At 39.5% G+C, this 22,105-nt stretch overlaps 3 protein-coding genes across 3 annotated transcripts; all 3 read right to left on the bottom strand.

The window, feature by feature from the left end:
• Positions 1 to 1,021: 1,021 nt before the first annotated feature.
• atp5if1b (ATP synthase inhibitory factor subunit 1b) lies at positions 1,022 to 2,570 on the bottom strand. The gene is made up of 3 exons (XM_063909566.1): positions 2,342 to 2,570; positions 1,625 to 1,737; positions 1,022 to 1,461 (listed from the first exon to the last, which is right to left on the bottom strand). The coding sequence occupies exons 1-3, from the start codon at positions 2,408 to 2,410 to the stop codon at positions 1,320 to 1,322; spliced, it is 324 nt and encodes a 107-aa protein (XP_063765636.1). The 5' UTR covers positions 2,411 to 2,570; the 3' UTR covers positions 1,022 to 1,319.
• A 715-nt stretch (positions 2,571 to 3,285) lies between these two features.
• On the bottom strand, positions 3,286 to 8,098 carry zmpste24 (zinc metallopeptidase, STE24 homolog). Its single transcript, XM_063908471.1, has 9 exons — positions 7,669 to 8,098; positions 6,805 to 6,951; positions 6,286 to 6,489; positions 6,016 to 6,168; positions 5,672 to 5,813; positions 5,363 to 5,538; positions 5,109 to 5,213; positions 4,834 to 4,977; positions 3,286 to 4,733 (listed from the first exon to the last, which is right to left on the bottom strand). The coding sequence occupies exons 1-9, from the start codon at positions 7,774 to 7,776 to the stop codon at positions 4,509 to 4,511; spliced, it is 1,404 nt and encodes a 467-aa protein (XP_063764541.1). The 5' UTR covers positions 7,777 to 8,098; the 3' UTR covers positions 3,286 to 4,508.
• A 1,282-nt stretch (positions 8,099 to 9,380) lies between these two features.
• rlf (RLF zinc finger) lies at positions 9,381 to 20,613 on the bottom strand. Its single transcript, XM_063908469.1, has 8 exons — positions 20,411 to 20,613; positions 18,331 to 18,485; positions 17,512 to 17,593; positions 16,792 to 16,927; positions 16,489 to 16,691; positions 15,257 to 15,393; positions 14,932 to 15,073; positions 9,381 to 14,582 (listed from the first exon to the last, which is right to left on the bottom strand). Exons 1-8 carry the CDS (start codon positions 20,588 to 20,590, stop codon positions 9,948 to 9,950), a joined length of 5,670 nt encoding a protein of 1,889 aa, XP_063764539.1. The 5' UTR covers positions 20,591 to 20,613; the 3' UTR covers positions 9,381 to 9,947.
• Positions 20,614 to 22,105: the final 1,492 nt, after the last annotated feature.

The following is a 22,105-nucleotide window of genomic DNA, read 5'->3' as shown; positions in this document are numbered from 1 at the left end:
ACCACTCTGCTGTTTGTTACCAGTTTTCCAGTGAGATATTGTATATATTTAATTGAGAAAATACGTGTGATCATAAAAAAACGTCTTGTTTTTGTTGGGCCAAGTGTTTAGAGACACTGGATTGTTATCAATGTTTGATTTTGTGTCAGTCTATGATATTGAATCAGAATACCTTTAATCGTCCCACAGAGGGGACATTTGCATTGAGTGTTACATTTACATGAGCGATACTATCATGATTCAAAATGCATTCGGATACATTTTTGTTTTTATATCCAATGGAAAACAGTACAATTTATAATCATTGCCATGCATATTGAAGTCCTATTCAGTTGGTACATTTCAAAGTAATCTGACCAAACCCAGGTTAAATGTCAAACTTCCCACCTGTCACTTTTAATTGGGTTTTACTTAAGATGGAATTAAAGGGATTCTATGTTATTCAGAAGCATGTTATGGGTATCTTGGATCCAATACTAGAAGATAATGTACCACTGAGTTGTAATATCATCAGATTTATTTAGTTTGAAAATCCAGTGCATGTCACCATCTGTGCTTCAAAGTTGGATAGCCAACTAGGGCAAATGAGGCAACTACCTTGGCCCTTCACTGGCCCATATTCATGTTACCTTAAGGAGCAAATTGATACAATCACAACTTCACAATAAGCATTTAAACTTTGCAGGGCTGTGTCAGAATCTACACAGTGCCTAAATATGGCCAAGGTCTGTGATTACATAGGCCATATACTGTATTTTATAATAATGTAAAATTACTGACCAAATAATTTAGGTCATATTTTAACATCGCCGAATAAATAAGGGATGCAACTAATATGATCATCTTGAAACCTCAAAGATATGAAAGTTGCATCAACATCAAACAGTAAAAAGTTTTTAAAAATTGGGATGTTGAAATTAGATGTTTGGTAATTATTTAGGCAATGAATTGATTTTCAAAAATCATTAAATGTCTGTATATCAACTCGTTTTTACAGCATTAAAAAATAGAGCTAATTCCATTACCATTTACAATATGCATTTATTTATTAATCACACAAGAAAATAAGTTGATGTACCCATTTTAAGCATTGGAGATTTTTAGTTTTTTTTAAACATTTGCACAACTTCTGCCACAACATGCAATGGAAAAAATGATATTTTATTAAACAGTTTTAATAACTCTTGTGCATTTAAAGTACAATCAACCACACATTCATGACTGGCCTGATGACAGTGCATGCAGCAATCTGAGTAAATAGTGAAGGTGTTTGGCTGTGTTGGTGAGAGAACTGGAATCTTTTCTTTGGTAGGTTATTCTCAGTCGTCGTGCTTAAGCTTCCTGATCTTTCCCTTGTGGCGGTCAATCTCGCGCTGCATACGCTCAATCTCCTTTTTGTGGTGTTCAATTTCCTCCTGGTGATGCTGCTTCAATGCAGCCAGCTGTTCCTGCTCCTTACGCCTTATGTGCAGAGGGACAGATAACAGACACAAACACAGAGAAATTAGGACAGGAAGAGAAAATCATCAAAGCAAACTTGTAAAAGTTAAGGTTAGTGATTTATAAAGAAAAAGCTAACACTGTCAGTCCACATGTGGTTGCTTTAAAAGAAAGAAATGCATACTTGAAGTACATCTCCTCCTCAGCAGCCTGCTTCTTCCCCATAGATCCACCTGCCTCTCTGATGGACCCTCCACCGCCACCACCTTTTCCTGCACCTTTACCCAGCTCACCCAACTGAGGCAGGGTGGGGAAATGTTAGGTAAACATTCAGAGACAAAAGAGAGCATTGTTAGGGCTTTGCTTAATATACGTTATTTAAAGAAACAGCGTCTTCAAATTTCACAATTTGAAGGGTAATCCATTTCTTGGGTTTTGTTAAGACTTGTACTATGAACGTAGAATCAGTCCTCAATGACTGAATCTACAAGGTCAACAATTAGTTTGTTTGAGAGGAGTCGAACAGGATTCTTTGTTTGAAAGCTGATAATAGAGGTAATGCAACTTAGAACAGACCAGAAACGGTTTGTGTTGAAACAATGAAACCAACACCTCAGAGAAAAAAAACACAACTATATAAAGGATTTATTTGATGTGGATAACCAGAAAACTACTGTTTTTTTCTTTGATTTAGCTATATAACGTAATTGTTATCAAGGTAATTGCTGTAAATCTGCCCAAAAAATGTATTTACTAAAGAAATCCCTCTGACCTATAATCATGCCACCAACAGTTGTTTGACCACTTGTCAAAAAGCTTTCAGCTATCCAACATTATTAGGCTAATTCATCTATAATTCACACACAGCAATCGAGCGGTGTGTTGCAAGGACGTGTTTTACCTGGTCGGATGACATTCTAAGCTGTGATGTGACAAAAGTCCTGATGTTGGGCCTCAAAAACCTCGCCATTTCTGTTCCTCACATGTAAAAACAACACTGACAGCTACAAGAGAGCAGCTTGCCCTTGTCCTCAAAATACGCCACAGGAACATACCATTATTACTCAGACAGGGGTGACAACAACATGCATTACCGGTCAGGTTAGTCTAATGGGACTCCGAATGAATAACAATCGATATTTTAACATACAAACAAGTCTTTTTGAATGCACGTAACGAGTTAGTAAAGGTTATTTGAGGAAATGCAGCGTGTCTTTTTGTGGTGGTATGGTCCAAGAGTGAGGCGTGACAGTGCAGGTTCTCTACGTTTCTGCTGACATCATGGCAAAAACTTTTTGCATTTAGAAAAAAAAGTATTTTAACGTATATAAAATGTAAAATAAGTGTCCTCTTAATTGATCTATCAAGAATATCATTTAGCTGTCACGTTATTTTTTTCTCCAGCCTTTTGAATTTGTATGCACTTTTGTCCTCGAGTTTCAAATAAAGTTGCGATGGAAAAAAATATCCTAACAGACAATCCTAATCAATGCATATTTTTTAAATCCTAGGTATGTGTCGCAACAAAATGTTATATAATTGACAGCAACAGTGATTTTATCATAGATCGTTCATTGGTTCATTGATCAATCATTAAGATTGAAGTCCATGTTAAGTTGTAAAAGAGTGTAAAGGAAGCCTTAGAAATGATGCCATGTTGCCACATAGAAAAGTGGCGTCTTTTTATTTGAAGTAACTCATCATGGCATATAACTTGAAGTTGTCTCAGTAAAGTTTAAACGAAGGATGAACTTGGATCTGTAGTTACTAGAAAGACAAGCTAATAATTAATGAATTTGCTTTAATTGAAGTATCTAAAAGTTAAAAAACATCAACCACAAGAAATGCTTTTAAGGATTTTATTCAATGCGGCAAAGAAAGTACACAGTTCCTTCACTGATCAAACCAAACACTGGCTCATGTGGTGAAAGGAACCTGGCAGACACCCTTCCCCAGGTCCCCTATAAATACTTTAGTCGCAAGGCAGCTCTGAGCTCACTCTGTCCCAAAACCAAATTAAGAAACTAAGAAACACCTCATCAACTTAAAATTTCAAACCACATTCAACATTTTTTTTACAATTCACATCATACGCCATTACACAACTAATTAAAGTTACATATGTACAAGTATGGTTGGAACCTTGTCGGCAAGCAAGTGCTTAAAAAAACCAAAAAAACTAGATCCCCATTTATGTAAAAAAATGAAAACATTAAGTTTATAATTCAAAAGATATTTTTCTGCACCGCCCCTGTTCACTATTTGAACAAAACACACATTTAAAGGCCCACATATTTTTTCTGTGACAGTTTATAATTAGTTTCTCTGACAAAACTGAGATTTTAGTTGAGTACATTAACTCTTTTACCCTTGAGCTTTACTGAGATATTTCTAACGAAGCAACAGTTGCACTTGAGAGACACATTAAATTCTGGCCTGTGTATCTGCAAAAAGCCATGCCATGATTATGTATGTAGTTGCCAATTTTATGGTTTTTTTCTTGTCTTTACATCCACAATAAATAAAACGCGGTATATTTTTAGGGTCAACCACTTCATAAGCTTAAAAATATACTCTTTAGACTTTACATTTAGATGCAATGAATGCATCACAACAGAAACATTTATTTCTGCAAGTAAAATTTCAGGTTTTATCTTTATAAATGTGCAAAAGAATAACACAATTGTTCAGAAATATAGTAATGTAAAAAACTAAGGATTAAGGTCAATATGCTAAATTTGAAAGTTGCTTCGACAGCAGCTTTTGCTAAACACACATTGCCTGGATGTATTGCTCTCAACAAATGCATATTATGCCTCTCTAGACAAAGAGCAAGAGTAATTTTCTATGGCTGGCTTGTGCTAATATGTTTTGGTTTTGTTTGATAAAAAGTTTAAAGGGCACAAAATTAAAAGTATGTAAAGAAGGGAAATGACTCAAACAAGATAAAACAATATGGGGGGGGGGGGGGATAGGTAGAAAAGGACCAGGGTGCATCACAAGGCCAGCAGCGGTCTGCGGAAGCCCTTTGGAGGAGGCAGCGATCGCGTCTCCCCCTCCCAGCCCCGTCAGTCCTGCTTGATGCTGCCCAGTGCTCTGAGGCGCTCCAGGAGGGGAGGGTGGGAATAGTGCCACATGGAGAACAACCAGTCAGCCACGGGGAAGCCCAGGTTGTCCTTGTTGAGCTTGATGAGGGCAGAGTAGAGCTCAGAGGCTTTGCCCATGCCGCGTGCAAAAGCATCAGCCTGGAACTCAAACCTGCGACTCAGGACTGTCAGACAGAAGGACAGGAGCTGCAACAACAAAATATACAAATGACTGACAACATTGACGGCAAAATACTAAAAATAGATCGAAAACTGATGGAAACAATATTTATCAAACCACATTTACCTCATTGTACGGGGAAAAGATGAACTGGAAGATAATCATCAAGCCTATCAATGTGGGTTGGCTGTCATTGAAGCCAAAAGCTACAAACAGCTCCTTACGTCCAATCATAACAGCAAACAGGGAGAAGCACAGGAAGGAATTCATCTGCAGGAAGAACAAAGTCAGAAGATGTTATTTGCATATAAACTTAAATATGAATGTTTTTATTTGATGGTGAGTAATCAGGCCAAGTTGTTGTTTTGTTTAAATGCAGACATTAGGAGAACATGTGTCACCTGACTGATGACGATATTCTTGACAGTGTGGCCAAGCTTCCAGTGGCCAAGCTCATGACCCAGGACTGCAAGGATCTCCGAGTTGTTGCATCCTTGTTTCTTGTTCTATAAAGTTATTGGTAAGAGAATACATGACAGCTAGGTCACAGGGATCCTTAAGACAGCCAGTTTGAACATTTCCCATTAATGTAGAGAACGCTTGTTTTGAATACGGCAATAGGACATTTTCTGAATGCAGTTTATGGCTTAGTAACCTTGGGCTTGGCTTTGGATTCGCTAGATGTATCTTCTCTCTCTGCCTGCTCGGGCTGTGGCTCTCCAGACTTGTTGAGAGGAGAGTAGTCTTCCAGCAGTGTGTCAAACAGCACAATGCGTTTGTTCTTGAAGAACCCATAGAAGTAGGCGTTGCTGTGTGACGATCGCTTAGAACCTGGAATTATGGATGACATTCAAGACGATTTAAGACTGGTGTATCCTAAGCCAACCCATAGAACAATTTCAACATGATCTCTTCAACTTGATAAAAATATGCAAAAGTATTTGGATGATGCCTATGACTTTACCTTCGACTACATAAACCTTGGTGAGGGGGAAGCTTATACTCTTGGCCATATCCTCAATGTCTGTTTTCAGCTCTCCTTCTGGCAAAGGTGTGAACTTGTCAAACAGGGGAGCAATGTAGTCAGCATAGATCGTTACAAGTACCTGGAAACACAGGAGAAGAGGAGATGTATTTTGATAAACAACCAGCTAAAGTGTAACTACAGAGTGTTTTTGTGTTATTTAAAGCTACTCCATGACCGCCAAACAAACTACACATTCCTTTAAAAACACAAATATCTCTTTTCTAAAAAGTATACTCTTTGTTTGTTTTGTTTGTTCAACACAAGGTGAATGAAGCACTAACCAGAGAAACAGCCAGGGTGAAGAGCCAGGCGTAAATGAAAAAGTAATCTCCACCAATCTTGATGATGTACAGGAGCAGGGAAGTAACAGGGAGCAGGATACACTGGGTCACAATGAACTTCTTCACAGCATCCTTAAGGAAGAACCCCAACGTCTGAGAGGATGACAAGACATGAAAAATCATACTGGATGATAGAAAAAGTTGTATTGCCAAAACAGAGCCAAACACATTTTTTCTGGCTGAAAAAGTGGGATTGCTAATTGAATGTACCTGCTGGTTAAAGCCATGCTTCTCCTCAATGACAAATGTGTTGTACACACTCCAGGGAAGTCCAGTAAAGGCACTGAACAGGGTGGCAAGCGTCAGAAACACGAGCGACTGGGTGATCTCATACTCTGAACCAAGTCCTATGCGAGCCGTCACAGAACCAGCGACCTCCCACAGTAATGGGATTCCACCCAGGAGCAGGATCAACTGAAAAGAAACATTAGCCCTTAAGTTATAAAAACTATATTTTTTTAATAACTAAAAACACATTAAACTGTGTCATAAATATGATACAAATCCTATGTTAAACTCAATATTCATGAAAACATAATCAATAACACTTTTATATTATTAAATCTGAGTTCTCTCTGGTATTCCATGTTTTAAGTGACAAAAATATGAGACTCATAACACAAACACACAGCCCACTTCAAGACATCCTTAATAATAAAACTGATTGTTAAACTACAGGTTTTTTTTTTACTAAAAGATGTATTGCTTTTAACTTTATGGTTATCTTACCGTCCCTTCAGTCTCAGAATAGAGTCCAGACCAGAAGCTGAAGTTGCTTTTATCCAGCTGATAGAGACGTGATTTCTCAAATGTTTCCGAATCCATAATCTTCCCAAGTTCCTGTGGCACATGTGTGGTTGATCTATATATCCTCCTCTGTATAAGGAGAAGAGATCAGAACAATTGTTATATACAAGTTATTTTGCTACAATTTTAGACATATATAATGTATGGGGGATTTATCACTCTCACTTTCATCAAATTCAAAAAAAGGTGCATTTAAATTGACTTCATAAATTCTAATTGTCTTTCCTCTCTATTCTCTCAAATAAAACCACATTGTTAACATCCTGTTTTAAGGGGAAGTACACCCCACTCAGCAAAAGGCTCCAAAAATACCACTTCATTGTGTCTTACCAAACAAAAGACCAGAAACACGATCATAATATTTAGGTATTTATATTTGTTTCAGCGTGTATTGCTAAGAAAACATACATGTCTACCAACATCTGTCAACTTCATGCTAACACTCTTCTCATATAAAACTAGGTGAAATATAACCAAACATACTTTTCAAGTGCTTTGTAACATAGAAATGTTATCCAGTTGTCCTAGTTTCAGAAAGGGACTATACCTACATTTGTATACACATAAAGTGCTTGAGTAAACATTACTGTTATATAAATGTTGTCAAACCAAAAATACGCCTAATTTAAAAGTAGCATTAATCTTGAGTTTGCAAGAACATAAGACAATCACACATTTTTAGTTAGTAAACCTTCACTACACTATTTGATTTATGTTGTTTCCCTCCTCGACAAAAACACATTTAGCTACAGAGGAGGAACTTTGACTGACAAATGATTAACTTACCTGTCTGTAAGAAAGGTATGCCTCCCAGAGATACACCGTCCACGAAAATCCCAAAACAGCATAAAATATCTGTTTCTCCACCGGGAGGTCGAAAATACTTTCAACCATCTTTGCAGTGTTTTAGTTCTGTGTTGTTGGAACAAGAATGGCTAGCTCTCAGGCTAACGCTAATGTTACCGTTTCCTAGCCTAACGGGTAGTTTTAGCCTAGCAGCTACTTAGCTTTCACTCTACACACAAACACAACTATTTGAGGTTAACTAAAGGGAACAGGGTACCCACGTTAAATCGACAAATATCGACTAACTGTACATCCACTTTCCATTCCTAAATCAAGGCTTTTACATCTAATATCTTTCCATTCATGCGAGATGTAAGGTGTAGCAACAAATGATATCCCCGTGGAAACAAAGACTACTATAAGGTGGTTCCGCTGCTGATCTGTTGCAGTTATGAGGAACTCCATAAAACCCGATAAAACACGTCCTAAAACTCTCCTGAGAGCTTTCTTTCAAACCCAATGAATACATGATTAAAGCTGGCCTTTTCAGCAATCAAAATATTATAATTAAAGAGTTCAGCAATACGTGAAACCACTTTCTAATTCGTCTGTATGTTTTATAATTGGTTGCTTACTACTATGAAAACCCCGATATGATTTTATTTGTATACGATCCCATGACCCCTGCCTACTAAATATGTAATATATATTATTTTCTTAAACAAAAATAATACACATTATATTAAACATTATTATACTGCAACTGTGAACCCTTTCAAGAACATAAATGTAATTATATTTTATTGAAGAATATTCATCCCATCTCGATCTTACGTTTATTTAAAATCATATTATTGTTCCTTGTGCCGTCATGTTGAGTATGATACCCTACATGGATAATATGTTTTAAACCTGTAAGGGGAGCTAGAGTCCTCCTCTGGAGAAGCTCTGCCACACCTCAATTGTGCAGAATATTTATCGTTCATGCAAATGGTGATCTTGTGTGCTTGATTTCATTCAGCTTATGGTGTAAATGGAAAGTCGTTCATATATATATAAGATTAATAATACTGATTTATCTCAGTTTATCACTTATGTGTTAAATTATGCAAAAAACCAGATTTGATATCTAACCCTAGTATCGAACTTCAGTCATTGCCCAATTAAAACATTTAGGGGACATACATTAGCCACTGGTTCTTCCCACTATCCACTCTTGTATGCAATTTTGGACTGGCCCCTGGATTTATGTGTGGTCCTTCAAAGTAACACAGTTGTTAAACAAATATGCAACTACTTAGGCCTACTAAGTAAAATAATGAAGGTATTAAAACGTACATCTTCAAAAAGCAACATTATGTTATTTAAATCAACCAAAACTAAGTTACAGTTCATATTAATTCCACAAACTACACAGTTTATGGGGTCCAGGACTCTAGCTAGACACTTGGCCTCTTTCTTTGGGATAAAAGCCTGAAATTTGAGATCTCGATGTATGTTATGTTGTTACTTGAAGGATGTTTTCAAAGCTATAAGAGAAAGGAGAAACTTCTCATACACATTACACCTTAACACTACATTTCAGGCAGTGGAAATACATAGAACAAACCAGATATTATTTTAAATAAGTTGTTTTTTTCAGTTTAGCAAACAGCACCCAAGATGCCCTTTTCTCTGTGACTTTGTATAAATAGAAAGAGTCACTTACACAATTCTGAAAGTTAAGGGCTTTATATTTGTTTCCACACTTATTTATTTATAAAGTGTTACATACATACATACATACATACATACATCCATCCATCCATCCATCTCAGCCAACACCTGTCCACTGCATCCGAACAGTGATTTATTATAAACTGAGGTGAAAAATAACCAAACATAATCCTCAAAATCTTTGTAGTGAGTATTTCTTTTCCTTTCAGTCACATACACAACTGAGAAGGTCTTGCAATACACCACTGACCATGTCTAACAATCGGAAAATCTGTACATTTCTCCTACTAGGAGGACTACAGTATATACACATTTGTAATGACAAGTTAACTTATTATTAGGAACTATCTGAATGCTTTCATGTCTAAAAAAAAAAGGAAAAAAGAAAGTGCACTCTTTACACTTGTTTATCACAATGCTAATTTCTTCAAATGATTCTTCAGTTTGGCAAATTAAAAAACAAAACAAAAACCTAATACTATAATTTTGAGAAAACAAAATACTGATCAACTTGTGAAAGTACAACATAACTTGCCATAGCTATGTTAAAAAGGTGCTCCGTTCTAACTTCCAAGAAGCAGTTCGCTGTTGTTGGTGTCTGATGGGAAGATGTATGGCAGTGTGGTGCTGCACACTGGCCTCCCCAGTACCACCACAGGTCTGAGATACTGGAGCTGCTTAATAGCCAGGTCCCCACACCCAGCCAGGGCTTTGTCCAAGATGGACTTCAAGTTTTGGACAGGTGTAAAGTCTCCAGTAATAGTGTGGGGCTTGAGCATTGGGGAATGAGTGCGCCTGCGGGTGTGAGAGATTCCCAGCTGGTTGTTCTCTTTTACCGAACAACCGCGTCTGAAAGAGTCTCGCCGCTTCGGTGCCGACACATTTTTGTCTTTCGGCGTTGTGTCTTGTATGAACCTCAGGAATGAGGATTCAAAGCCTATAGGCTTATAAGCTGTGATGTCAAATGGGAGAGGAGAAGGGCCATGAGGCTGGGTCTCTTTTAAGTTTAAAGGTGGTTCAGACAATTCATTTTTTCGTTTAAGTGGCTGGCGAACAGGAAAGGCGGCCAACAAAGCTGCCCCGTTCACCAGTTTACCACCATCCTTGCTGCCTGACGAGTCTTGAAGGCCGTCCTCAGCAGTTATGCGCAGTGAGCAGGGTGGCGAGAGGTCAACAGTTAGGGAACGAAGAAGAGGTTTGATTTTATCCAAGCTTAATCTCTCTTCCTGTTTCTGGCTGTTCTGTGCTGATGCAGCAGAGCCTTCAGTGTGACCACCGGTGCTCGGCTCGCCGTAAAGCACCTCATCTGCACCAACAAGGACACCATTTCTCTCAACAGGTGGCGGCTCCTCCTCTTCCTCCTCTGGGAATCCCATTGGGTTGTCATTATCCTCCTCCTGTGCATCTGCCTTGATGGAGTGTAAGCTCATGGGTGCAGGCTGCCCCCCTGTGTTTTCTGGCTCTGCCTGATACTCCATTTTGCGAACCCCATTAGGGGAACATGTTTCTGTAACCGTTGGCCTCGCTGACTTCCTCTGAATCAGTTCTTCCAGCTGTTCAGCATTGTTGACCAGCTTATCTTCATTTTTATAGACATCCTCCCGACACATGCGGTGAACCCTCAGGTAGTGACGGTGCAAGCTCTTAGAGTACGTGACGATAGAATCACAGCCCTGCATCATGCATGGGTAGGCCTTGCGCAAACCACGGTCTTGGCACATTTGTAGAGCTTCTTCGTGAGATCTGAATACAGAATGGCTGAAACGATACATCTTTTGCTTACTTGCGCTCTTTTCCTTGTCAACAACAGCTTCCTCTGACTGCATGGTCCCATCAGGCTCGGAACTGGATCCCTCGGCCTGTGAGGCGGTTGATCCAGATTCTTCTTTCTGAGGACTCTGTGGTGCGACGATAAGCTTTTTTTGGCATCCAGTAATTGACTTTTTGTGAGTGCTCTGCAGACGTACCACCAACGAATCGTAGTACTCGCAGTGACTGTAAAGCGTATGTTTCTTAAGTGCATCGTCATGGCTGAATACTCTTGTACAGCCCTCAAACTTGCACCTTATCGGCTCTGGAGGTTGTGAGTGAAAATCCCGAGTGTGACGCACTAGGCTGCTTTTGAGGTGGTAGGAAGCATAACAGTTGGCAAAGTGACACTTGTATTGGGGCTGAGGTTCATCTAAGTTTGGGAGATGCCTTTTCTTGGCGGGCTCTTTTCTGACTTCTTGTCTGTGATGCGACTCAAAATCTTTTTCCAACAGGAGCTGAGAACGATTGTAATGGTGTATCAACTGTAAGTGGCGCACTAGGCCCCCCTGGGTGGAAAAAGCGGCATCACAATTTTTTGCTACACAATGAAAGGGTTTACTGAATTTATCCAGTATATAGCAGAGATTATTTTTGGTTACCAATCGTCTTGTAGTCCTGACCTGTTTTGTTGTCCTGTCCTCACTTTCTACCTTCGGCACTTTGTCTTCCTCTCTACTCTTCGCTTCGTCCTCTCCTCCCTCTTCAGATGGTGAAAGATTGTCAAAGTTTGGTTTATTTTCACTTACCACGGTTGAAGTTTTTTTCTCTGGTTTGCGTTGCAACTTAGGTATCTCTTTTTTCCATATGTTCAAACCATGCTTCCTCAGGAGCAGTGATGCATGCATTGAGGAGTTTTTGTTTACCTCATGCCGTATATAGCTTATTTTGTTAACCAGTGTCGCACTCAATTTATGTATTTGAATATAGTGGGCCCTCAACGCACGTTTTTCTCTGTGACTTTTGGAGCAAAGCTGGCAGACATAAGGCTTGAAAGATGTTGTTTTCAGAGAAGTCAACCTTCTTGCCTGTTCGACAGAGCGGCCATGTATGGAGTTATAGTGTCGCCGTAAGCTGTAACTCTGAGCGGTCCTGAAGTCACAACCTTTCATCTCACAGATGTACGGCTTAGCAGTGGCCAACGATTCTGCGTCTCCTTCTTCATCATCACCATCATCATCTGATACATTTTCAGTTTTTACTTTTACATTTTCATCTGGCACTTGTAGGGCCCTCTTCCGGAGCAGCACAACAGGAGGCTTTGCCATGATTGCCTGATGGAGAGATGTGTGGGATGTATTTGACTCTGGGTTGGACTGGGGGGGCTCAGTTGGCACACTGTGAGGTGGTAATGAATTCAGGTCCAGTTTACTGAGCCCCATAAGGACTTCACTCAGATCATCCGTATTTGTTTGAAAGCTTGAAGAGTTTGTTTCATTGTTTTGGGGTTCAGTATCTTCTTTTTTTTCTGTGTCTGCCTTCATGGGTTGAAATGGAGTTGAGAGCTCCCCCTTTCCCTTTTCCTCACTGTCAGGCTCAGTTTCAGTCTTCATCCCCTTGGACTTTGAGCCCCTGTCTTTGTCATGTTTGTGTTCTTTGTTCTCCAGTTTAAGGTGTTCTGGGTGGGCACACTTAAGATGCCTCTGGACATCTCTGGCTCTGGAGAAAGTCATGCCACATTTCTCAAAACCACAAGTAAACTTACTTCCATCAAAACACACAGCCACCAGGGTCATTGTTGTTTTGGGCTCCTTGCCGTCAGAGGATTGCAAAGAGGAGGCACAACTTGTTGAGGAAGAGTTTAGGACATCTCCATTATCAGTCTCTGCTGGATCAGATGACTTATTAAGGCGGTTTGAGGCTTCAGTTGTAAGCGTCTTCAGAAGTTTCCGCCTAGCCTTCCTCTGGGCTTCAAAGTCTCTTTCAGAGAAGGTGATGTTGTGTGTGGATAAATGCTTTATGAATTCTTTTTTGGATAGATAGTATTTACTACATTCAGGGCTAGAGCATGTAAAGGCTGCATCTCTGAAATGCTGTGCTTCATGGTGGTAGATTTGTCCCAAGTCGGAGTAAGTGACGTAGCAGCCTTTGAGCTCACACTGGTAATTGAGGTGGAAGCCGTGGGTTTGTTTGTGCGTGACAAGCTCGATAGAAGTCCTGAACTTAGCACCACAACCCATAACCACACACATGTAAGGCCGATCTCCATAGTGGACTCTTCGGTGTTTGCGGTGATGGTGTGCGGAGGCTAAATGGCGTCTGCAAAACACACACTTCTCACGCTTGTCTCTCATCTGATTAAAATGTTTCACATTGTCATCACCTCTGTGCTCCAACTTTAAATGAACATACAAGTACTTGGAATGTTTAAAGATCCGAGTGCAGCCGGTTCCTGGACACGGATACTCGTCCCGATTCTGCAGGTTGAAGTGTTCGTCAATGTACTCAAACGTTACATACTCATCATCGTCCATATTCTTCTCTTTTACACTTTTGGCTTGTTGCACGATGTGTTGCAGCACCTCTGGATCATGTGTGGATTTGTAGTACTGCATTAAGGAAGGGTCAATGGTGATCTCCCCTGGTTCAATATCATCATCCTCCTCCATCCGTTTCTGCTCAGCTTCTGTCTTTACGTTGTCTTTGTTTACATTTGCTTTACTCTGCAAGTGTTCTTTTAGGTGAGGAACAAGGTCCTTTCTGCTCTTGAACTTTTCCAAGCACATGGGGCAGGGGTGTCTGTTGCGCTCTCCGTGTTTCTTGGAGTGGTGAATGATTTGGGTGTCAGTGAACGACCTCTTACAAATCTTACAGCAGAACTTGTGTTTCTTTGACGCAGATTCTTCTTTGATTTCTGGTGCGTCAGAAAACTGCTTATCATCCTGCTGCTCATCACCATCAACAATTCCAATAATCTTTTGATGCTCAGATTCCACTTTCACTGCAACTCCCTGTGGTTCAGGTTGTTTACTTTTACCTCGATTGTCTGTTGCCTCCTCCTCTTCCCCATCTGATTCCGGCCTCAACCCCAGAAGTGAGATGCAGTGATATTTCAGAGTTTTCCAGTCCCAGAATTCAGGGTCAAAAGGCCAGTATGCTTTCAGAGCTAATAACAATTCGCAGCGTAGTGAGTTGGGAATGACCTCGTTTTCCTGGTCATATTTTTGGTCTGGGCGCAAGTAAAGCTCCTTCAGGGACCCAAAGACCTCCGGGCTTGGGCCAAGAAGGAATTCTGTGAGTAGGCACGCACGCAACACTTCAAGGTCTCCTGGAAGAAGGCAGGACACGCTCTTACAGACAGAGATCCTGGTTTCTGAGTCATCTTGCTTTGGAAGTTGAAGTGCTTTGACACAAAGTTCTACCGAGGCAGGTATCCCCATTTCCTGCGTCTGAAAATAAGAGTGATATATTATTAGCCTTATTTCAATTATTTTTTTGAAACTAAAAACCACATGCTGTTTTACAATCTGATACTAAAACATAATTAATATTAAAATTGCTATGTTATGTAATACATAAATAGTGGGATGATATTACTGTTAAGTTTACCAACATACACAAACTTGTCTGCAGTCTCCTGACTCGTCTAAAAAGCTATCTTTTAACTCGTTGTGTTCTTTATCAAACATCTGAGATTCTATTGTGATATGTGTGAAAATGTTGAACAGGATATTTTTATAAAACAAATGGACCAGCTAAAACCCAGCACAAAAATGGAAAGCAGCTTTGGGGGCTCACCTCTGTCTGAATGACACGGACGAGGCAAAGCAAATGCAGGACCGTTTGGGCAATGGCACCTAGCTGAAGGCATCGTTCCAGAAGAGACATCGACGAGGGGTCGATCTTCCTCTGAAGCTTACTCCACAACAGAGTCAACTCCCTTTGGATTGAAAAAAAAAACACACACATAAGAAAATTAATTCGTATTTAATTTTCTCAAAGATTATCACTTTTGACGATCTGTGATGTCCACAACAATAAAGACACACAACTTATCAGGGAGTCAGAATGTATAACACATGCAGTCAACCCAGCATCTTGGCTCCAAACAGGAAGCACTCACCAGGAACAGTACAGGCTCTGCTGCTGGAGCTGCTGTGTCAGGAAAGTTGTGCACAAGATAAAGGCGGTGTTCTCCTCCCCCTCGGACTCCAAAGTACATGTGATCTCCAATACGTCCTTACAGTCGAGTCTTGATATCTGTTCAGAGAGTAAAGACAATGCTGACTGCTTAGAAAACGACATGGTAAACAAATCCTCTTCCAGGCATTGTTTCCAAATTTGATAAATCCAGTGTAATAACGGTAATATTTAGTTCATCTACACCCAGTAAGAAATTATGCAAAAGTTATGCCCTTAAGGGATATGTAAAGATTATGATGCAATGGTTTGTTTTCATTACAAGTAAGGGAATGTTAGATTACGGTGCTGACCTACATTGCAATGTGTGATCCTTCAACAGCATGACCATTTAATAGCTGGATATACAAGGTTTTCAACTGACTGCATACCAGTAAAAGGTGGGAGAGTTGATGGCACAACAGAGGCAGGACAAAGGGTTAAAGAAACTGGTCTGCGAGTATGATGAGGATTCTTACTACACACTTTTTTTTTTGTAGTTTAAAAAGATAAATTAACAAAACTAAAAATGCACACATCATTGACAACCCATCGCCTAATGATCAGGAAATCAGAAGATGCCACAACGATTCTGTGCCTCCGGCTAAAAGGCCCTTTAAAGCCTTTCTCACAGGTTTTCTGAGTCTTCAAACTGACTGTCGGAGACTCAATTTGCATGTGAAATTGGGTCTCTATTTTTGGAGCTGGTGCACTTTATAAATAGACATCTTTTAAATATTTATTAATATAAAAATGTTTCACTTGCAAATATGTCCACATTTTTATGCATTGTTAAATAAATACAAATGTTGTAATACCAGGAAGGAAAAGTGTGTTCTTCCTGTGTGTGCCTGACTGCTCAGCATAGATGAGACTTCATCTGCAGTCGAACTGAGATTTCGGACCACCTCCTGTGAGCCCTGAACACATTATGCTAAAACCAGATGTCTCCTCTTACAGCAACAGCAAGTTGAGCACAAGCTGAGTATTTGATTCATTTAGTTATCACTTTAATTTAGACCTCTGCTCGCAAGCTAACTAGTTTCCTGCATTGTTCATCGCAACTTGTAGGCTTTACAACTAACTCCCCTATCAATGACTGTGTTAAATTAGGGTCTTCGCAACAACCTGCAGGTACTCCTCTTCCTATTCACAAAGACAAAAGTGCTGTAATACCTCCATGATGGCCTCTTCATTGGGCAGCAGGTGACAGAGCAGGGAGACAAATGTTTGACGGAAGGTAGCTTGGTTGGAGATGGAGCTGCATTCAGTACAAGCTTTAGCCAGCACCACGGCTTTAGCCACTTCGCCCATCTTCTCCAGGTGCTTCACACGCATCTCCAAGAAGCCCTCGCCCTCCAAGCTGATGTATGCATTAACTAGCAACAGGATGCAAATAAGATCTGTTTAGAAAACTACCAGGACAAGACACAACCTGACAGTAAGTACTTAGCATAGTTGAGTTAACTAGATCTGTACCTTCGTCTGGGTTGGTGGGCAGGCCGGTGAGGAGAGAGGTGAGGACAGCATTGCTCCACGCGCCTCCCTCTCCCGTGATCTGGAGTAAAGCTTGGAGGTCTGTGCTTCCATACTGTAGCAAGGTATCATGGGCAATCTGCAATAGAGATGCAAAACATTGTATCTCAAATGTTTTTTTAAAACAACCATTTGTTCTCTTCCTTTTTTTAAACTCCTAAAATAAGGACTTTTGCAAAGTAAAACCGAAAGGACATTTATTCAACACAGTCTACTCACTTCCACTTTTCAGGTCCTGCAATACAACTTGAACACAGCTCATACAAAAATAATTCTTGTGATTAATCTAGGATATATTGAAACGTGCTTTATTTGAATATAAATATCTACTAATGAAACTTTCATAATTATACTGTAAGTTTGTGTGGTTATGAGTTCCCATTACTCTTTGTAGTATATCAGTATAGTTTTTTCTGCAGCAAGCATTTCTCACATATGACTGTATACAAAAAGATGAGAAAACACTGTGGATTTAGTCTCAACAAGGTCAAACAGAAAGAAAACACACATTTTTTCCCTCAGGCCTCCTATCGGTGGGCTTTTCTGATAATGCCTGCTGAGGCAGGAACAGACAGCAATTTTCTTTTCACCACTTCCTTTTTTTCTCAAGGATTTAAGTCTGCAGCACATCAGCAAACAATCTTTCGAAATAACTTTCTCTACCTGAACAGAGTGGTGGAATTGAACCCAGGCTTCATACGGGATTTCATTCTCAGGCACTGACAGCAATAGTTCAAAACAGCTCCTGCAAGAAATAATAACAATTTGAGAACTAGTTCAATTAGTTCTGATAATTCTTAACACTTCTATTCTAAATCAAAAAGAAAAACTGCGGGTAGGAAGTCTGGTCATATTAAGTTAAACTACAGTCTGTGACAATACCTAAATTAAGAGAAAGCTTTCAGCATTTTTGAAACATGTCAAAAGTAACATTGGAAAAAGTAATGACGAGTTCTGACATATTTTTGGGGTAGAATCACATATACAAGGTTACTAATGCAAGGTCCTTCATGCAAGACTTTGAATTCAGCTCAAATCGGTGAAACAACGTCTTTTCTTAATGCAAGTACTTTGGCTGATCTAAGACCCCAAAGAAAGATTTAATAGGCTAACCTTCTTTAACAGACTGCAAAATTACTATATTTATCATAATCAGAAACCGTAAAAAAAAAACCAATTGGTGGCAGATTATCAAATTGTATGCGACTCATTCTTCAGTCTGGAAAGATGACCCAAACTTAGCTAAAATAGTAAAATTTCATCAAAAATCTGTTTATTCTAGAAGTCTCATTAGGTTTCAATTCTGTAAAATACAGGCGTTCTACACAGAGCAGAGGAAAAGATAAGTTGAAACCACCATTCTTTTATCATCACTACTTTATGATTGTACTGTTTTCATAGTGGTGCAAGATTGATATCCTTCGAAAAACGATGCCACAGTGACAGGATGTGACAGGAACAGCAACATTTTTGAATACTCACAAAGCTAGTCTCTTCAAAACAAGGGCCACTCTGTCGGACTCTGCAGTGAGGTGGGATCGGGCAGCAGCAAAGCAGCTAATGGACAGACAGTAGACCTCCAGAAGAGGCAGACCATGCTCCATGGAGTTCCTGCTCCCAGCATAGTGCATAAGTGCCTTTAAACAAACAAAAAAACATCATAAAGTGTCAAAAATGAAGATAAACGAGGAACTAAAGAAACAGGAACAACATCATTTAAGAGACATTTGTCTGATAAACAGTGGGTTTCCACCTGGGAGAGATACCAGCTGATCCCAACTGACACTGATGTGTGAGACACTTTTGATTAAGCCTCATGGGATTTCTCACTTTACAGAATATGACAAACCTGAACCCCTAGTGAGCTGAAAAACAACAACTTACAGATGGAGGGTCACATGTTCATTACCATCTTTATCAGACTTTTACTTATAACATTTTACAGCTACCTGAATGTGTTTTGTAATGAATGACAGTTATTTCCTTCTTCCACCCAACAAAAAAGTATTTCTCTGTATTAAAAAATACATTATTCAGTTTAAAATAACTGATACTGTACAAACAAATGGTTATGTTCTCTTATTGACCCTTTACCAGAGGGCACATTATTGTTTGTAGTCAATAATGTCTGAACTGTCAACAGTCCCCAGGCACCAAGGAGTCCACATCTGTGTGTGTAAACCAGTGTCACCTATACACTCACACATTAAATCATAATCACTATGAAGATCCCAGGAGTCCCATTTGCCAGACAATAGGACCCTAGCTGGTTGCTGCGCGTGTCCACAGAGGCACTAAATTAATTCCCATCAGTCTAAATATATAGTGAGTTCTCAAAGGAAGCCACAAATAAGGGCTCAACCCTGGAGAGCTGTAGTACTGTACTAATGACACCCAGACTACTTCCGACTTCAACAGAAAATAAATAAACAATAAAACACAAACTTTTTGTAGGAAATCAACCCCAAAACATTGCATTTACAAAGTGTGGAACCAAAACACATTGTATACATCAGGGTGTTACTAAACCATTATGTGAGGTGAGAACATAGATCATCTCTTGAATTTAAGGAAATGTCATGAGACTAAAAGAGACTAGACACAAAATCCAAATGTCCTTTTACTACCTTCAAATGTTATCAACTTTTATATTCCCCGCTTATGTTAATATCTTTCCAAAGCAGTTCACACTTTACAGAGACTTGAAACGTTTAAAGTTATATATCAATGTGTAACTGTAGTTATTTAACTAAAGCCTGAGTGTGTGTTATGATGTCGTTTGTCTGGTGGACAATAAGGTTAAATATTGTATCATATTCTAACCATTTTCACCAAGCAGGGGAAATAAAAACAAAACCTTTATCAAATACAATTAATAACATTTGTTTACGAAATTGTACTCACAACTTTATGATGGTTGGAATAAGGGTCATTCAAATATGAGTGCACAATCATTGTTAATAAAAGACATCATTTATAACATGGCGGTGGCAAATCCACAACGTTGCCAGCCCATTATCAAAAATGACACAATCACTAACGTTATGGAAGTGCAATTTTAGATTTGCACAACTTCTCAAAATGAACAACATGCAATTTCGCAGTCGCTAAACGCTGCAACTAGCGACTACGGGTAGATAAACACGCGAAGCCGCCCCGCCCCACATAGATACAATCATAAATGATGTAGGCTACAAATTGCAAGTGTACATAAAAACATCTGTTAGGTCCTTGCCAGTATGTTTTGACTAAGATGAGTTGTATCAATCAGCTTATTGTAACAACTTGAACCAGCACACATTAAATCACTCATCTGCCAACAGCCTATATCCGAAGGCCAATAATATGAAGTACAAGGTTTAAGCGTGCGCATGTGTTAATATAAATACAAACGCAGAATGTGCAATAGCTCTCGTTATGGAGCAGCCCTAAAGTTGAGCAGGTAGCTAGCGGGCCAGCAGCTGTGGTACATTAGCTTTTGCCTGCAGGAAACGAGAAAAACAACCCTGGGCGAGCTAACGTGAAGCTAACGGTGGCTTCAATGTTTGCATGTACACATTACCTGACAGAAGTTGTCGCAGTACTCCGTGGAAGATGCTATGGATAGTTCTTGTTGCCGGAGTACGTCTTCAAAGGCTCTAAGTGTGGCAAGCAGGGTTTCCATTGCAACCAGGGTGTCGTCGGCCGTGTCCAGGGCCCGGTCGATCCAGTCCTGCTCCGACTCCACATTACTCTCCGCCATCTTCGCTCTCCAACACCGCGCGTATGCAGTGCAGTCTGACGCCGCCTTCAAGTGCTGTCGGAATATTTATACATTTGTTGAACTTCACCTGCATGACCCGAAAACATAATGGGAGAGGGGGGCGACTGGCAGAAAAGTGACGCCAGGTCTATTGGTATGATTATTTAGAGGTTGTTTTTATTTCCTTGAATGCTATTGAACTTTTTATTTCAGCAACCCGTTGGTGCATATATCAATATGAACACCAAGAAAACTAACCAATAATGTTAACAGTTATATGCTATGCATGTTTCTATCAGGATGTGTTTTTGTGATGTGAAAAACAACTGTATGGGTGCATGGTGTTTTATTTTAATGTCAGGTAAGTCTGCCAGAAATATTATTTTCTTGACTTATCTTTTGCTCCTAAGAAATGTCCATCCAAGTTTTCTAAAAATCCAATGTGATGATTTTAATTCAATCGTTTTATCAGTCCAAAACCCAAAGATATTCACATAGGAAAGCACCAAACGTGACGTCAGGTTTATTCATATCAGTATTTGGAGGTTGTTGTTAACTAGTTTGTTTATAAATCCTTAGTTTTTATTTCATATTACCTATTCTTTGTGATATGTTTTTTTCTTCTCTAAGTATGTATATATTTTATGTTTATGTTTCTTAAGTGTAATTTCTTTATACTTTCTATCTTTTAATATTCCAATGCCACAAAAACACACTGCTGCTCAATAAAAATTCCCAATTTGGGATGAATAAAACATCTATCTATCTTTTCTTTTTCTCTTGTTCTTTTCTATCGTTTCAGCAACCCTTGGTCCATAAATACAGTGGGGCAAAAAAGTATTTAGTCAGCCACCAATTGTGCAAGTTCTCCCAGATGAAAGATGAGAGAGGCCTGTAATTTTTATCATAGGTATACCTCAACTATGAGAGACAACATGAGAAAACAAAATCCAGAAAATCACATTGTCTGATTTTTAAAGAATTTATTTTCACATTATTGTGGAAAATAAGTATTTGGTCAATAACAAAAGTTCATCTCAATACTTTGTTATATACCCTTTGTTGGCAATGACAGAGGTCAAACGTTTTCTGTAAGTCTTCACAAGGTTTTCACACACTGTTGCTGGTATTTTGGCCCATTCCTCCATGCAGATCTCCTCTAAAGCAGTGATGTTTTGGGGCTGTTGCTGGGCAACACGGACTTTCAACTCCCTCCAAAGATTTTCTATGGGGTTGAGATCTGGAGACTGGCTAGGCCACTCCAGGAACTTGAAATGCTTCTTACGAAGCCACTCCTTCGTTGCCCTGGCGGTGTGTTTGGGATCATTGTCATGCTGAAAGACCCAGCCACGCTTCATCTTCAGTGCCCTTGCTGATGGAAGGAGGTTTTCACTCAAAATCTCACGATACATGGCCCCATTCATTCTTTCCTTTACACAGATCAGTCGTCCTGGTCCCTTTGCAGAAAAACAGCCCCAAAGCATGATGTTTCCACCCCCATGCTTCACAGTAGGT

Source organism: Eleginops maclovinus, chromosome 19 (assembly GCF_036324505.1).
Source record: "Eleginops maclovinus isolate JMC-PN-2008 ecotype Puerto Natales chromosome 19, JC_Emac_rtc_rv5, whole genome shotgun sequence".
Lineage (NCBI taxonomy): Eukaryota > Metazoa > Chordata > Actinopteri > Perciformes > Eleginopidae > Eleginops > Eleginops maclovinus.
The sequence above is the reverse complement of the archived record's forward strand: the minus strand, read 5'-3'. Positions and strand labels throughout refer to the sequence as shown.

Coding starts and splice junctions, on each gene's coding strand:
- rlf (XM_063908469.1), bottom strand. CDS start 20,590: ATGGCGGAGAGTAATGTGGAGTCGGAGCAGGACTGGATCGACCGGGCC. Junction 17,594..18,330: donor GTTTTGAAGAGACTAGCTTT/GTGAGTATTCAA, acceptor TATTTCTTGCAG/GAGCTGTTTTGAACTATTGC. Junction 15,074..15,256: donor CAGAGCCTGTACTGTTCCTG/GTGAGTGCTTCC, acceptor TTCAATCCAAAG/GGAGTTGACTCTGTTGTGGA.
- zmpste24 (XM_063908471.1), bottom strand. CDS start 7,776: ATGGTTGAAAGTATTTTCGACCTCCCGGTGGAGAAACAGATATTTTAT. Junction 5,814..6,015: donor TCACCCTGGCTGTTTCTCTG/GTTAGTGCTTCA, acceptor CTGTGTTTCCAG/GTACTTGTAACGATCTATGC. Junction 4,734..4,833: donor TCTTTTCCCCGTACAATGAG/GTAAATGTGGTT, acceptor TTGTTGTTGCAG/CTCCTGTCCTTCTGTCTGAC.
- atp5if1b (XM_063909566.1), bottom strand. CDS start 2,410: ATGGCGAGGTTTTTGAGGCCCAACATCAGGACTTTTGTCACATCACAG. Junction 1,738..2,341: donor TTAGAATGTCATCCGACCAG/GTAAAACACGTC, acceptor ACCCTGCCTCAG/TTGGGTGAGCTGGGTAAAGG. Junction 1,462..1,624: donor GAGGAGGAGATGTACTTCAA/GTATGCATTTCT, acceptor TCTGCACATAAG/GCGTAAGGAGCAGGAACAGC.